Here is a 16,165-nt window from a genome sequence, read left to right as displayed (position 1 = left end):
TAGTATTACAATTCAGTAACATGAATTTGTGAAACATGAATATAGTATTTAAATTGGAGTATATGTAACATGTACACTGTAAAATTTAGTGTTCCCAATTTTTTCCTCCAAAAAACCATCAGACCTCTTTAGGCTGAGCCAAATATACATTTAAACCAATATTTTAATATTAATGACATGCTGAACTTGAGAGGTGTTGGATATATATTCTCATTTTTTTTCTTTTTTTAAATAGGTTTTTATTGATTTCTAGTTTGAATTGAAACCATTTGTATTTTTGAATGTACTTAATTGAACAAGGAATTGAATTAATTTTAAAAGAGAAACTGATGGGCATTAAAGGGACTTACATGAACCACAGAAACATTCAGAAATATTGGAAAAACATCTGTAGCCTTTGGATATTCTTAAAATGCCTTTCATGGAAACATTAGCTAGGTGTTTTGTACCTTTTTTTGTGAAATGTGCAGAAGTTGGTCAAGTACTTCATTAAAAAAAAAATAAAGTCTGTAAATAAATACAACCCTGACTATGTACAAAAGTTAATTTATTTAGAGTATTTACATCTTTTCACTCCAGCTATGGTTTAACACAAACAATGACATGTATAATCCTTTAAGACAATTGACATTAAAATCCATTAAGTAGAACATGACAGAAATATTTACAGGGTAACACATTTCTGAACTATACAAAAACGGATATTTATCTTTAATGATTTAGGCTTAGAGTTAAAGATTGGCTACAATGCACTGAGGTTTAATGGGGCTTTGTCCCACTCACATCAATACTACAAGAAAAGTATGAACAAATGGGTGTCCATGTGAATGTTTAAAAGTTTGGGGTCAGTAGGTTTTTTTAATAAATAAATACTTTTATTTAGCAAGGACACATTAAATTGGATCAGAAGTGACAGTAAAGATGTTTATAATGTTTAAAAGATTTCTGTTTCAGATAAATGCTGTTCTTTTCTGTGATATGCTCTACTTTCTATTCATCAAAGAATCCTGAAAAAAATGCATCACGATTTCCACAAAAATATTGATAAAATTAAATGTTTGATGATAATAAATGTTTCTCGAGCACCAAACCAGCATATTAGAATGATTTCTGAAGGATAAAAATCCATTTTAAAAAGGATTAAAAATATTTTAAAATAGAAACGTAATTTTAAATTATAAGAATATTTCCAAATATTACTGTTTTTACTGTTTTGAGCAAATAAATGCAGCCTTGCTGAACATTAGAGACTTCAAAAACATTTTTAAAAATCTTACTAACCCCAAACTTTTGAATGAGAGCGTATATTTCTGAGCAAGTAGATGCGCTGCAGAAAAATATCGTCCTACTGTCTGTAATTTCTGAAGAATGTGTATGAATTCCCACAGGAGCTAATACCTTCTCGTCACTGTCAACATTATCGGCGGCTGGCGATTAAATGTTTGCGGAGATAAGCGAACACTGTGGACAGAGTGGTTAATACAGTGTGGAATAAGAGGTCTGAATTAAATACATGCTTGCAGAGCCCAGTGTCTGCTAGAGTCCAGACATGGTGAGGGAACATTTCTCATTACTAAATCATGCTGGACCGCCCTGTCCCTTACTGAGCTGAAGAAAGGACAAGGAGATTTGTCCTGAACTGTTCAAGTGACTGTGAGGTGTGTTTCAGAGTGGCCTTGTCACCATTGTTCAGTTCCAGGCGCGCCCTGTGCGATGACCCACGGAAGAGCACTCTGGTAAAGGAGCGCGGATGCCCCTGCGCTGAACCCCCATGGCAGGCGGAGAGAGGAGAAGTTCGCATGGGACGCTCCCCATGGGACGCCTTCTACGGAGCGGCAAGCAGGGGAAATGAGGTTCAAAGTGAGGACATGTCAGACGCTTTCTCTCTCTCTGTCCTGCATTACCGCCTCTTCTTTCGATCTCTTAAGCACACATTATGTAGTCTCCGTTCCTCAACAGCTTGTCAGGGTCTATGTGCATCACTGGGTGAATTAAGTGCGCACACACAGGTAGAGTGTGTGTGTCTCTGTGTTTGTGAGAGGAAAGCGCTGGTCATGGATTTCAAGTTTGTGCATTATACAAAGTCATACTTCTAGGACTACTCGTTGGTACTTGTTTTTCATGGAAGTACTCCACTGGAGTGTCCGAATTACGGATTGGGAACAGTAGAGTTGGCTCTTGTCCTTCTGAAAGTCCTGGAAGCGGTCAGTTTGCTCAATTCCTGCTGTTGTCGGTCTTGGGCCGTTTTTGGTACCACAGAGCTGTGGGGAGGTTCTGGCAACCCATGTACTCCTTCCTCATTTCGGCTTCGGTGAGAGGAGGGGTGGAGTTGCACGGAGCACCGGCCAGAGTCACGTTCATCAGTCCCAGAGCAGCATCAGCCAGTCGGGGCATCGCAGAACTCTGCTGTTGCATTAAGCAAAGAAAGAAAGCGTTTAAAGTCCATAGTGTAATATTTTTATGTAGAAAACAGACAGAAATGAAAGTTATTCCACAGAAGATCTGAAATGTAAAGGTTGTATTGGCAAAAAAATGACACGTTGACTCAACATTTGTTTTGTGACCATTTTTAGTCAAAACTGACTTTTTGGATTTGGTCCTATTCCACAGACAAAGCCGTCATTATAAGAAGACTTAGCAGAATAAAGACCGTGAGTCGTATAGACTGTGTTTATGATGTAGGTCATAAAAGTAGAACTTGCCTCTGTCCTCTTTCAATTTTAGTACAAAGAAAAGAGCAGCTAGGATATTCAGTTACACTTTACATTAAGGGTCCATTAGTTAACTTTAGTTAATTCATTAACTAAAAATGAACAATTCATTTTTTTACTATATTTATTCATCTTTGTTGATGTTAATACAGCTGTTCATCGTTAGTTCATGTTGGCTCAGGTCCATTAAAGGGATAGTTCACCTTCAGTTGCTGGTCCCCATTGAGTTGCACAGTGTTTTTCCCCCATACTATGGAAGTCAATGGGGACCAGCAACTGAAGGTTGAACTATCCCTTTAAATTGTATATGGGGTGCTGTGTGTACATTGAGGAAAAAAATTAACTTAAATGATGTTAGCAAATGGCTGCAATATAATAAAGAGTGAAAAATTTAAGGGGGTCTGAATACTTTCCGTACCCACTGTACATCTTGATTTTTATGGCAAATGATAAATAAATGCTTTAGAATTGTTTTCCATTGTTATTTCATGTTAACTAATGTTAACAAATGAAACCTTATTGTAAAGTGTTACTAAATATTCAAAAGTGTTACTGGATACTATATAGAGTGAGAAAATGACGACTGGTGAACTGACGACGGGTGAACTGTCCCTTTAAGCATTTATAATCATTTAATCACATAATCAAGTTTGCATTTCCGCCTTATTTTTCAATTCCAGTTAATGTATGAGACTTATCATTCATTAGCTGCTGTAAATAAATAACTAGAAGAATAGCAAGGTGTGTTTATGATTATGATAATAAATTATACATGATTGTACAGCTAAAATAACTGGAAGCAGCTGACACCGGAAGCCTCACATGAGTTATAAATGGTTGTGCACTGCTTTTACGTTAAAAATAAGGTGTATATCTTGTTTTGTACAATCAAAAAAGAGTGATCTGAACAGCCCAGATTCATAAAGGCTTGTAAAGTCTCACCTTACTGAGGTGGTCTATGAGGCACTCTGATGGGTTCAGAGAGGCCCAGAACTCAGCTGTGTGCACCCAGGGCAAGCCGTTCAGCAGCACGACATTGACGTGTTTGAGAGATCCCATCAGTCTCTTGCTGAGGACTCCACTGTAGCTCTGCTCCACAAAGAGCAGCACCCGACTGGCCCTGCATCCGGCCAGATCCGCCAACAGTTCACCCACAGAGTAACGCTCCTTCAGATCTGCCTGGAGAAAAAATATATATATATATACCATGAAACCATTGTATAGAGCAGGGGTGCCCAAACTCGGTCCTGGAGGGCCGGTGTCCTGCAGAGTTTAGCTCCAACCCTAATCAAACACACCTGAAGCAGCTAATCAAGGTCTTACTAGGCATACTAGAAACTTCCAGGCAGGTGTGTTGAGGCAAGCTGGAGCTAAACTCTGCAGGACACCGGCCCTCCAGGACTGAGTTTGGGCACCCCTGGTATAGAGCTTTCCTAGCATATAAAATGACAAGTTTTCTAGATTTTGCCTTAAAATGCCATTTATTAAAGTAGTGATCCGCAAAAGTCTGTACATTACAGTGATTTCACAGCATGAGATAAAAGCAGTGCAAGGACTTGAGTGGAAAATGCTTTTATAAAACTTTTATATTAAACTTTTATAATAAAGCAATTATAGACTATTGTTCAAAAGTTTAACATCGGTGAGATTTTTTACAGTCGTTTTTAAAAAGAAGTCTCAAGTGGTCAGGGCTGCATTTGATCAAAAGCACAGTAAAAACAGTAATGCTGTGTCTGTTTAATATATATTCAAATGTAACTTATTCCTTTGATGCAAAGCTGAATTTTCAGAAACCATTCCTCCAGTCTTCAGTCACATCAGAAATCGTTCTAATATCCTGATTTGCTGCTCAAGAAACTTTTTTTTTTAAATATAAATATAATATATTATATGAATTTAATAGAAATCTTGTATATATTATAACTATAATATTAATGTTAAATTATAATATAAAAATACTATAATACAAATAAATTTGAGAATATCAAATAAAAAAAATTATCATTAACAAACTGTCCCCCCACCCCTATTTTCAGTTTTGTCTTATCACTAGAAAATAATTTTGTTCTAGTTTATATTTTAATTTCATCCAATGCACCTACAATTCACTATTTCACTTAAATGACTGTGGTCTATTTTAAGGCACTTCAAAAGGAGAGCATACATTCATTTGTCCTGGCATTCAGACTCGTGGCAGTTGTTGAAATGAACAGTTAGCCGTACTCTTTCTACTCAAAGAAGAAATGAGCAGCTTTCCTGTGGGAAGCCGAGCGTCTGGTGGCCCTGATTCTGTGTGGTCCTTGTCTCTCAAGCCCCCCTTTGTCACTGCATCCCTGTCTGGGGATCAGGTTGTTGCCTTTGTCCCTAGAGAGTCTGTCCCTATTGTCATGGAAGGGTGGGCTTTACTGTGCAGTCTGCTCCCTTCTGTTTGCCCTACTCTAAACATATGGCTGGGATTACTGACCACCTTTTGCAAAGGATTGTGGGATTTTGGTGGTTCAACAGGAATGTACTTTATAAAAGCAATATCATTGAATGTGTGCACAGTTTCTGGAATGATTGTATTATTGATAGATGAAAGAGGTGGATGGCTGGTCTATTGTGGATTCCTTAATAAGATTGAGGGCTTAAGATTGTGCTGTATTTCTCTATGAAATTTTATCTAATCTCTCTGGTGTTTCTTGTTAAGTGAGGAGTCTGCTCTGGGATGTCCATGTGCATTAAGGGAATATGTTTTGACAAAGCATCCCCTCTTGTTTGTTTGCTGCACAGGTGGCATACGTTCTCATAAGCAGCACTAAAAATACTCCATGCACTCGTAAGACAAGAACCACCAAATTGCAAAGTGTCTGCAGATTCATCCCTTCCAAGAAATAAAACCGAATGAACAGATGAGAGTCAACCAAAAGTCAGCTTCCATAGTGTAATATTTTTATCCTTTGGTTAGTGGGCACTTTGAAGCGGTGGTCTTGGGGAAACACGTTGGATTCATTTATGGGAAGATAAGGAATTCCTAAAATCTTTTTATTCATCTGACCTCTCTGTGATTCCAGGAACCCCCACATTTATAACAAACCTACTTCAGCACTTTCAGAATAACACCGTAGGCCTAACTGTGAAAATATAATCCTGTTACAAAATCCACTGAACTAAAATATTTCCCCCAAAAAAACTAGTGTTTTTCAACCACTACAGAGCACAACAGTTGGGTTCCAGAAGTAAAAATCCCTTTTTCCCCCTCCACAGAGGAATAGATTTTTGGTAATGTAAACACCTTTTAAAACTGACCTACCATGATGTCTGAGAATATGAAAGTAATGATAGAGGTCGTAAGACAGTGTGATTTCACTTTCATTTTTAAACCATTTTTAACATCTGAATTCTGAATGCAGAACTGTAGTAATCGTAGTTCAGAAGAAAAAGATCCACCATTCAGAGAAACTGCTATTACCACAGACACGTGCCAAAAGTTCTCCTGTTTCCAAGTACTTCAATTTAAAATATAATTTATTTATTAATTTTCAGCAACCCATTAATCCAGTCTTCAGTGTCACATGATCCTTCAGAAATCATTTCTGAGCAGTGTTGTGGGTAACGCATTACAAGTAACCAGTGTTGGGGGTAAGGCATTACAAGTAACCAGTGTTGGGGGTAACGCATTACAAGTAACCAGTGTTGGGAGTAACGCATTACAAGTAACCAGTGTTGGGGGTAACGCATTACAAGTAACCAGTGTTGGGGGTAACTCATTACAAGTAACCAGTGTTGGGAGTAATGCATTACAAGTAACCAGTGTTGGGGGTAACGCATTACAAGTAACCAGTGTTGGGGGTAACGCATTACAAGTAACCAGTGTTGGGAGTAACGCATTATAAGTAACCAGTGTTGGGGGTAACGCATTACAAGTAACCAGTGTTGGGGGTAACGCATTACAAGTAACCAGTGTTGGGGGTAACGCATTACAAGTTACCAGTGTTGGGGGTAACGCATTACAAGTAACCAGTGTTGGGAGTAACGCATTACAAGTAACCAGTGTTGGGAGTAACGCATTACAAGTAACCAGTGTTGGGGGTAACGCATTACAAGTAACCAGTGTTGGGAGTAACGCATTACAAGTAACCAGTGTTGGGGGTAACGCATTACAAGTAACGTGAGTTACAAAATCAGATTACTTTTTGCAAGTAACTAGTAAAGTAACGCATTACTTTTTTAATTTACAAGAAAATATCTGAGTTACTTTTTCAAAAAAGTAATGCCAGTTAGTTTGTTTTCCCATTTATTGACTGACAAGTCTCCTGTCCCCATATTGGGAGAAATCGGAAGTACAGAGGCGTTGTGTGCGCTGTGTGAACATGATGTAGTTCTAGACTAAATGTGAATGTGCATTAATTCATCCCACTCACAAAAAAACAGATTTAGTATTCATCAAAATGAATAAAAACAGTGAAATGCAAACTCAGAATATGACGCAAACCTGCAATAATTAAATATGTTAAATAACACAAATGTATCTAATCCCATTTTATTAACTAATGTCTTTGCTGCCGACCTTTGATGATCCAGTTCAACAATACTAATAAGCAAAAATGACTTTAGATAAACTAACAATTGTGCTTCATTGTTTTTTTTATTGCTGAAGAGTGTTGAACCTTCTTCTCCTGTGCTCTACTGTACAGACATGAATTTACTTTTCCTTCAGCCTGAGGTTTATTCATTACACTTGTTGGTGTGAAAGGGCTTTTACATTTGCTATAAATAGAACTTTTTATATTAAAAACAATCAAGCCCTGCTCATATTTAAAAAGTAACGCGAAAGTAATGTAACGCATTACTTTCCATAAAAAGTAACTAAGTAATGTAATTAGTTACTTTTTTAGGGAGTAACGCAATATTGTAATATTGTAATGCATTACTTTTAAAAGTAACTTTCCCCAACACTGTTCCTGAGTAATATGCTGATTTGCTGCTCAAGAAAAAATTCTTATTATTATCAATGCTAAAAACTCTTGTGCTGCTTAATATTTTTGTGGACACTGTGATACAGAATGAATCAAAAGTTTAAAAGAACAGCATTTGTTTTAAATATAAATCTTTTGTAACATTATAAATGTCTTTATTGTCACTTTTGATCAATTTAATATATCCTTGCTGAATAAAAGTATTAATAATTTTTTTTTTTTGGTAGTAGTGCATTAGTATATCTGAATATTTTACATTATACCTAAAATATATTTAATCAATGGCTTTATTAGTTTATACATTATTTATATCATTGCGTTTGACTCTGTCATTCACAAACAATGCTACATAGGATGAGTAGTTTGTTGCCTCGTACAAAGTGTTGGAATCCCTGTTGAAATAATGAATTGAAAAAAATAGTTAGTTGTGCACAAGAGTCAGAACGTCTGAACAGATGCACACACTCACAATGCCGTTGTTATTGCGGTCCCAGAGCAGCATGGTGCCGTCGTTGCATGTGGGGCTGTTCAGGTACAGAACCAGAGAATCCACACAGTGCTGCTTCCGGCAGATGTACGAAATGTGATTCCTGATCACCTCTTTCTCGGTGGCTGGATACATCCCCTCAGTCTCTTTAGCTGTGGAAATAAAGACAGTTTGTGAATCTGAATATAAAGCATTAGGGTAAATTAAAAGCTTAAATTACTTGAAATGTCCTCTGACCTGCTACCTGTCCATTCCCAGCAAAGAATGTCTTTATGTGGTCCTTGTGGAAGCCGTTGTTCCTCAGCATCTGGTAGAAGAGCTGCAAGTTCTTTGCATGTTGTTGGTATGTTATCTGCTTCTGCCAGCCACCTGCACGTGCACAGGTTAAAGGTTATGTAGGAGCAGCATACCTGAGACAGCTGATGAGTCCAAGTATTCAGCCAGCATTTCAAACATCAATGGGTCAGATCTTACAAATGAGTTCTTTGAGTCAGTGTTTTGTACCTGACAGGAGAACAGCATGATCACAGGTCTGGTAGAGGCGGCAGGACAGGTGTGTGGCCAGGCGTTGCTGATGGCACCGGCGGGTGTTTTTATTGAGCTCACAGCTGGAGATGGGTGTGCTGGGACTGGTCAGTGGCAAAGGCTGCGGGCATCTGGCAAAGTCTGGGTGATCTACAGCAACAACCACATTACTTAGTGTTAGGTTTGAGGTGAGCAGCATTAAAAAGTAGGAGAACAGAATTTCAACATGCTTTTTTCAGACCCAAACATTACATGATTCATTCTAAATATAAACTGTTTCTTCAGCAAATTTTTGTAGTTAAAATGCCACTTTGACCAACAGAAATCTTTGTGGTTTGAAAGTGAATTCTGCGAGTTGTGCTTAATGCATCGCGTTTGTCCATATTACGCCGAAATACCTCTGTGACCGTCCCTTTATGCTGCGTTCATGGCATGTTGTAATTATTAGATAACTCAGACATTCTACTAGGAGCTGTTCACATCCTTGGACTCAGAATAATGCATTTTGTGGCAACACAATTAACATCATAATGAATCTGTAATAAAAAAAAGTAGTGGCTGTTATGCAAATGCCTTAGTAAATGTATAGCTGATTTAGCTTAGCATTAGGTAGTTATTCAACTCTGTGCTATAGCTACATTAAACTATTTATGTCTTTTGTTTATTTTCAGAATGTTTTTGCATTATTAAAACATTAACAATAGTCAGTTATAAGATTAATAAACAAATATTATGAAATAACAGCTTAACTGCATTTTACTGCCATTTTCAGTGTTTCATCAGGTTGCAGCTGTCAGGTGGTACAAGCAGAGCTCTCAGAAAATGACAATTTTGTAATTATTTCAAGGATGTGAACTTTTTTTTTTTTCCCCTCATCCTCATCCTCATACAGTAATTCCAACATGACTTGAACACGACTTAAAAAAAAAACTGTGTGATTTGTGCAATGTAAATGGTGAATGAATGCCTCACTAAAATAAGTATTCCAAGAATTCACACCTGTCTCTGTGACAGCAAAAAAAAAAAATGTAGCAATTAGAAATGCTTAACCAGAAATGGTTGGATGACATGTCTTTGGAGGGTGCGTTTTTGGAGCGGAGGCATGTGGTCGACATTTACAAAATTGTGGCATTTGGAAAAACAGATAAAATCACATACAGCACCTTTAAAAAAAAAAGCCAGATTCCTGATTCGCTTCTTTTCAGGATTCAAATAACTTGGCGTAATTGTAATTTGTGCTTCTATTGCTTTCTCAGAATAATGCATTTTGTGGCAACACAATTAACATCATAATGAATCTGTAATAAAAAAAAGTAGTGGCTGTTATGCAAATGCCTTAGTAAATGTATAGCTGATTTAGCTTAGCATTAGGTAGTTATTCAACTCTGTGCTATAGCTACATTAAACTATTTATGTCTTTTGTTTATTTTCAGAATGTTTTTGCATTATTAAAACATTAACAATAGTCAGTTATAAGATTAATAAACAAATATTATGAAATAACAGCTTAACTGCATTTTACTGCCATTTTCAGTGTTTCATCAGGTTGCAGCTGTCAGGTGGTACAAGCAGAGCTCTCAGAAAATGACAATTTTGTAATTATTTCAAGGATGTGAACTTTTTTTTTCCCCTCATCCTTTACAGTAATTCCAACATGACTTGAACACGACTTTAAAAAAAAACTGTGTGATTTGTGCAATGTAAATGGTGAATGAATGCCTCACTAAAATAAGTATTCCAAGAATTCACACCTGTCTCTGTGACAGCAAAAAAAAAATATGTAGCAATTAGAAATGCTTAACCAGAAATGGTTGGATGACATGTCTTTGGAGGGTGCGTTTTTGGAGCGGAGGCATGTGGTCGACATTTACAAAATTGTGGCATTTGGAAAAACAGATAAAATCACATACAGCACCTTTAAAAAAAAAAAGCCAGATTCCTGATTCGCTTCTTTTCAGGATTCAAATAACTTGGCGTAATTGTAATTTGTGCTTCTATTGCTTTCTCTTCCTAAGAGTTTGTCACTGACCTTCCAGAGGTAATTAAACCTGTTGAACTCTACAATTCCATTGACTCACCTACACAGTGCAGGCGTTGGGTTCGGTTGCTATCTTTCACTCCCACAACCAGAGGGAGAAAGTGAATTTCACAGAGGCCGCTGCTGTGCTCCGCTCGGCCGGTTCTGCCCGTTGTGCTCCTGCGGGCCCTCGCCCGGCTCGCCATACGGTCGCTGCGACTCCTCCTCCGCTTCAGCTGGTTCTGGCAACGTGTCTTCACAGCCATCGTCAAGCACTCCTCCCCTGTATACATGTTGCATGAAACAGTTAATGTGAGGGAGAGAGAGGGAGAGAGAGGGAGAGGGAGGGAGGATGGAGCTGCCTGTCAGGTAATTCCCATTAACAAAATTATTCTTTGACTTATAATTTTATGATAAATGATTACATCAGAGATATTCTAAGGGGAAACAACTTGTTTGAAAATGAGCAGCTGTAAACTGCTGCCACTCTATTTGCATTTGTCTGGACGCATTAACTTGTTTTGTTTTTTTCTCCAGCAAAGTGACCCCAAAGCACAAATGATGTTGCAGGTTTATATGAATTATTCTTTCGTTTATTTTAAATATTTTATCAACTCTTATTCAATCATTTTTAACATTATCTGTCAAATTATATGGTAATAATTAGTATTTATTAAAGTGATAAATTGTTTATTAACATCTCAAATGGATTAATTTAGAACATGTTGAGATACAGTTATATCTTATGGAAACAGTGTTGGCAGTTTAATTTGATATTATAAGCCTCATGCACAAGGTTGTGAAACTAAAATATGTTTCTTAGAAAATTGAAGTTTTCTAGAGAATTTTCTACTTTTCAGTTGCTTAGCACAGTGGTTCCCAACCCTGGTCCTTGAGGCACCCCAACACTGCACGTTTTGCATGTCTCCTTAATCAAACACACCTGATTCAGGTCATCAGCTCATTAGTAGAGACTCCAAGACCTGTAATTGATGTGTCAGAGAAAAGAGACATGCAAAATGTGCAGTGTTGGGGTGCCTCCAGGACCAGGGTTGGGAACCACTGGCTTAACATACAAATAATTTAAGACAATTTATACAGTAAAGTGGTTATAGCCTAAATAAGAGAAAGTGTTTGGTGGAATACTTAACTCATCAGGAGAGTGAAAGAGAGAAACTATTTTTATATCCACATGAAATTGCCTGAAAAAGTCTTGTCCTTTTTTTTCAGTGCGTTGACATATTGCTGTTAGATTTTTTTTTCTCTCACTTGGATAGTGTTAACAGATAATAATGATAGCCTATAATTTTGAAAATAACAATAAGACTTTAAAATATTCCAATTCTGGGTTTTTGGTCTGCTTCAATAAATAGAAGCCTGTGAGAGACTGAGGCAAAAGAATCCTCAGGGCAGCCTAATGATTTGAAATAAAAATTGATATAAAATATAAATAAATATTCATTATTTATAAGTATACATATACATAGTAGAAACCACGCATATGCAAATACACCATAACATTTTTGTCAAATGAAAACAATACATTTAACATGAAAAACCAATTCAGCACGAACTCCTTGATTGCACGCACAGTATTTATATATATATATATATATATATTTTTTTTTTTCAAATGAAGTTATTAGATCTGACCAGAGAGTGGCGCTGTTTTCTCATTTATTGTAAATTAGGGCACCTTCACATGGTCATGTTTAACCCAACAACCTGTCCAACCAGTAAGAGCCTAATTTTTGAATAACAGACCTATATATTAATGATAATGAGTAATTCCATAATAGTTTATAACAGTATTATTTCACCACCTTCTTTCTGTTATTTCAAAGAGATCTTTTATGACTGCATATTGTTAGACACGTCTTTCATGACTGTGCAGTTTCTCGGATTGTCTGTGAGTTTCTTCTTGACCTGATTATATGCCTCTGTGCCGTTAATTACACTTAATTAGAAACATGATCTGCATGCAATACTTGTAAGGTCACTCTTCTATTTTCCCATCCTAATTAGGAAACTTTTATTGTAAATTCAGTACTGATAGGATATTGGCACTGTGTCTTAAATTTGCTGATCTTGATCATTTTGAAGTTTGTTTTTTTTGTGCTTTACTGTAAATGGAATATCAGATTACAGGAACGTCATTTCTAGACTTTTAGTACCTGACACAAAAGCTAAATTATAATAAACCAGATAAACAGGCATACATTTATTTTGTCATTTATTCTCAGATATTTATTCCCCTCAGTACTGTACTTCAACCTTGGCCTAGTTAGTAGGTGTGAATTGTCTTTCCATGGTAATGTAACCACAACTTCAGTTCTGCACTTGTAACCCTATCCAGTGTCATGTCAGTCTAGGGCTCATTGAAGAAAAGATCTGATAGAGCCCTCTCTCACCTGAGAATCTTACACGACAGCACAGCATTGTGATTTCATGAGGGTCACTGAAATGGTGCAGTCTCATCCTTGACTCAGACTAAAAGGTATTGCAGAGCTTAATGTAAAGCCACCAGGATATGTTTAACAGACTGTGTGTTTTATAGCAACTGTTTGCTTAGTTCACCAAGTGTGTGTGTGTGTGTGTGTGTGTGTGTCTAGACTAAAAGGTATTGCAGAGCTTAATGTAAAGCCACCAGGATATGTTTAACAGACTGTGTGTTTTATAGCAACTGTTTGCTTAGTTGTGTGTGTGTGTGTGTGTGTGTGTGTGTGTGTGTCTAAGGGCAGAGCATCATGGTGACCTGCTGAGAGTTTGAATTCCAGGCAGTTCTGCACTTGTAACCCTATCCAGTGTCATGTCAGTCTAGGGCTCATTGAAGAAAAGATCTGATAGAGCCCTCTCTCACCTGAGAATCTTACACGACAGCACAGCATTGTGATTTCATGAGGGTCACTGAAATGGTGCAGTCTCATCCTTGACTCAGACTAAAAGGTATTGCAGAGCTTAATGTAAAGCCACCAGGATATGTTTAACAGACTGTGTGTTTTATAGCAACTGTTTGCTTAGTTCACCAAGTGTGTGTGTGTGTGTGTGTGTGTGTGTCTAAGGGCAGAGCATCATGGTGACCTGCTGAGAGTTTGAATTGCAGGTGGTTTGTCACAATGCATATTTAATTTTAAGTGCATGTGAGATGGTGATACTGGGTTACTTCATTCTGTAAAGGAGTTTTCAATAACTCGAGAGGATACTGGATAAGTTTAGTCAGTTGGCTCAAGCTTTACCACAGAAAACCTCCTTTGGATCTGTTGCTCTCTGTTTTATTGGTCAGATTATTTAGTTTAGTATATCCTTAAGAACTTATCATAAAAGATGTGAATTTGTACCAGGTAAGTTAAATTGTTGTTGTTTTTTCATATCTATCGGGTGTCAAATTGTTCTTGTTTTGTTTTTTTAGAGTTTTATAATTAGTCAGAGCTTCAAAATATGTATTATATAGAACGTTTTCTGACGATTTTTCTATTTATGTATATGTATTTTCTATGTAGGGAAGACCACAAATGATTGTCACAAGTTGTCACAAGAGATACTGTATATAACTATACGTTTTTAACAATTTTTTCATCAGATTTTTTTGCTTTAGTTGGGTAACAAGTGAAACCAGTGTTCAAATATTATAAACCTTATAGTTTATTAACTACAATATTTAATGACCAAAACCACAACAAGACTTTAATGCATGCGCCTACATAAAATTACATAAAAAATTATATCTCCGATAAGTATTAGCCTAACTATAGCAACTGGTGTGACAACTAGCCTGGGCCTTCCCTATAAATATATTGTGTACAGTATCAGTTCATGCATTCAAAAAATAAGTGGTGCGTCATTATATGTTATTCACTTAATCTAACTTCTATTAGAAACATCTATTATGGTTCAGACCAGTATTATTTTAGTAGCCTATTATTTATACACTTTGTTATAGTATTTTTGCCTATATACACTGCAGCCTATATTATTTTTTTTATATTATATTTAATATATTTTCAGTATTCATTATAATTTTAGTTTTAGTCATTTTATTAGCTTTTTTTATGATGTGAAATTTACATTTTCATATATTTCTATATAGATTTTTTTTTAGTTTTAGTAAGTTATTGATTTCAGTTAGTTGCCAAGGCAACATTTCTCATTTTCGATTTTTCGTTATTTTTTTCATGTAGTGTTAATCTATACCCGCTTTGTTTCAGTTACTGAACGCGAGTTTTAATAGTTCACCAGCAATAACAGACAGTCCGCCTGTATATCGTGTGTGTATATGTGTGTGTGTGTGTGTGTGTGTGTGGCAGGCAGCACGAGGGAAAACAGCACGAGGCGGGTTTCTCGAGCGCGACACTCTCTCTGAGGTAACTACAAACTGCCCTGTCATCCCGAGCCGGTAAGACGCGTTCATCACTTGCAGAAATAGACAGAAGTCTTTGTGTAGTAATAAACGTTAGTGTTACACAAAACGTGTTCGACCCGCACACGAAGACGCTGGTGATGTATGGCATGAGAAAGAGTAGTTAACCCGACTGTGCGGCGAGTGCTGTGTGGTAAGCTAACGCGCTAACGGTTAGCCTCGCTTTGGCCGCGTCTCAAAATCTAGTGCGCTGTCTGCGTAGGCAGTATTAAATGCGGCTATGATTTCCAGAAACACCGTCTAGCCAGGCAGCTGACAGGGTTTTGAGTCACAGCTTGTATGTCTCCTTTGACTTTATTCAAAACGATAAAGCCCCGTTCATGTGTGTTGGCTTGATGAAAGCTCAACGCCAGACCGATGGAAGCCAAAAATATTGATTAATAATTATAACAACAACAACAACATGGTGTTTGTGTCTACAGAGAGGGCAGGTGTAGTTTTTAGCTAATCTCGTGGAATTCCGACTAGGGAATCTGAAGAGATCAAGCCTTTGATCAAACACAGTGTTGGAGTGTCTCGAAATCTTATGAGCTGCCTATACAGAGAATATTGATTGGACGTTTTCTTTTAGTTCACTGTCATACTTAACAGAGAATCAAATATATACTTTTATCTTATTCCTGTGTTCAAGAATACTATGGTAACGTTACATGTCCAAAAATGTTAAAATAGTTTTTTCTAGATCTGGAAATATTTAAAAGTATTTTTTAAATGTATTTACAATATTTGTATGCATGTATGTATAACATGTATAACATAATTTTCTGGGTTTGTTCTACTCTGAAATATTGTATTGTGCTTGTGTTGAGTAAAATTAGTTTGCTAGCAAGTGTGATATCACTGTCTGCGTTTAGGCTTTTATTAGAGGCATTTGTAACTAAATATAACTATATTTATTATTATTTTATATAGATAATCATTTAAATAAAATCTTTCAGAAGGTTGGTATCTGACATACAGATGTCAGTCTGCTTAGAAATTTCAGTAAAATGATTTCTGAAAGGAGAAAAAAGTGTCTTGAACACTTTAGTACTCAGATACTGCTTTTTT

General features: G+C 36.7%; 2 protein-coding genes across 2 annotated transcripts in view; one reads left to right on the top strand and one right to left on the bottom strand.

Annotated features, from left to right (window-relative positions):
- Positions 1 to 1,421: 1,421 nt before the first annotated feature.
- LOC107596562 (uncharacterized) lies at positions 1,422 to 10,991 on the bottom strand. The gene is made up of 6 exons (XM_016287317.1): positions 10,760 to 10,991; positions 8,661 to 8,831; positions 8,394 to 8,525; positions 8,139 to 8,308; positions 3,654 to 3,890; positions 1,422 to 2,403 (listed from the first exon to the last, which is right to left on the bottom strand). Exons 1-6 carry the CDS (start codon positions 10,989 to 10,991, stop codon positions 2,215 to 2,217), a joined length of 1,131 nt encoding a protein of 376 aa, XP_016142803.1. The 3' UTR covers positions 1,422 to 2,214.
- A 3,987-nt stretch (positions 10,992 to 14,978) lies between these two features.
- Positions 14,979 to 16,165, top strand: part of LOC107596548 (tubulin polyglutamylase TTLL4-like) — a 16,698-nt gene continuing 15,511 nt past the window's right edge. Inside the window, exon 1 of the mRNA XM_016287303.1 lies at positions 14,979 to 15,091. The gene's annotated coding sequence lies outside the window, so the exon portion shown is untranslated. The remainder of the gene's footprint in view (positions 15,092 to 16,165) is intronic.

Source organism: Sinocyclocheilus grahami, unplaced genomic scaffold (assembly GCF_001515645.1).
Source record: "Sinocyclocheilus grahami isolate Dianchi unplaced genomic scaffold, SAMN03320097.WGS_v1.1 scaffold220.1, whole genome shotgun sequence".
NCBI lineage: Eukaryota > Metazoa > Chordata > Actinopteri > Cypriniformes > Cyprinidae > Sinocyclocheilus > Sinocyclocheilus grahami.
Note: the sequence above shows the minus strand (reverse complement) of the source record. Positions and strands in the feature narration are given on the sequence as shown.

What these genes read in the sequence shown, in the direction of transcription:
- LOC107596562 (XM_016287317.1), bottom strand. Translation starts at nt 10,991, where the DNA reads ATGTATACAGGGGAGGAGTGCTTGACGATGGCTGTGAAGACACGTTGC. An exon ending in TCATGCTGTTCTCCTGTCAG is followed by an intron (nt 8,526 to 8,660) that starts GTACAAAACACT and finishes GTGCACGTGCAG; the next exon opens with GTGGCTGGCAGAAGCAGATA. An exon ending in TCATAGACCACCTCAGTAAG is followed by an intron (nt 2,404 to 3,653) that starts GTGAGACTTTAC and finishes ATGCAACAGCAG; the next exon opens with AGTTCTGCGATGCCCCGACT.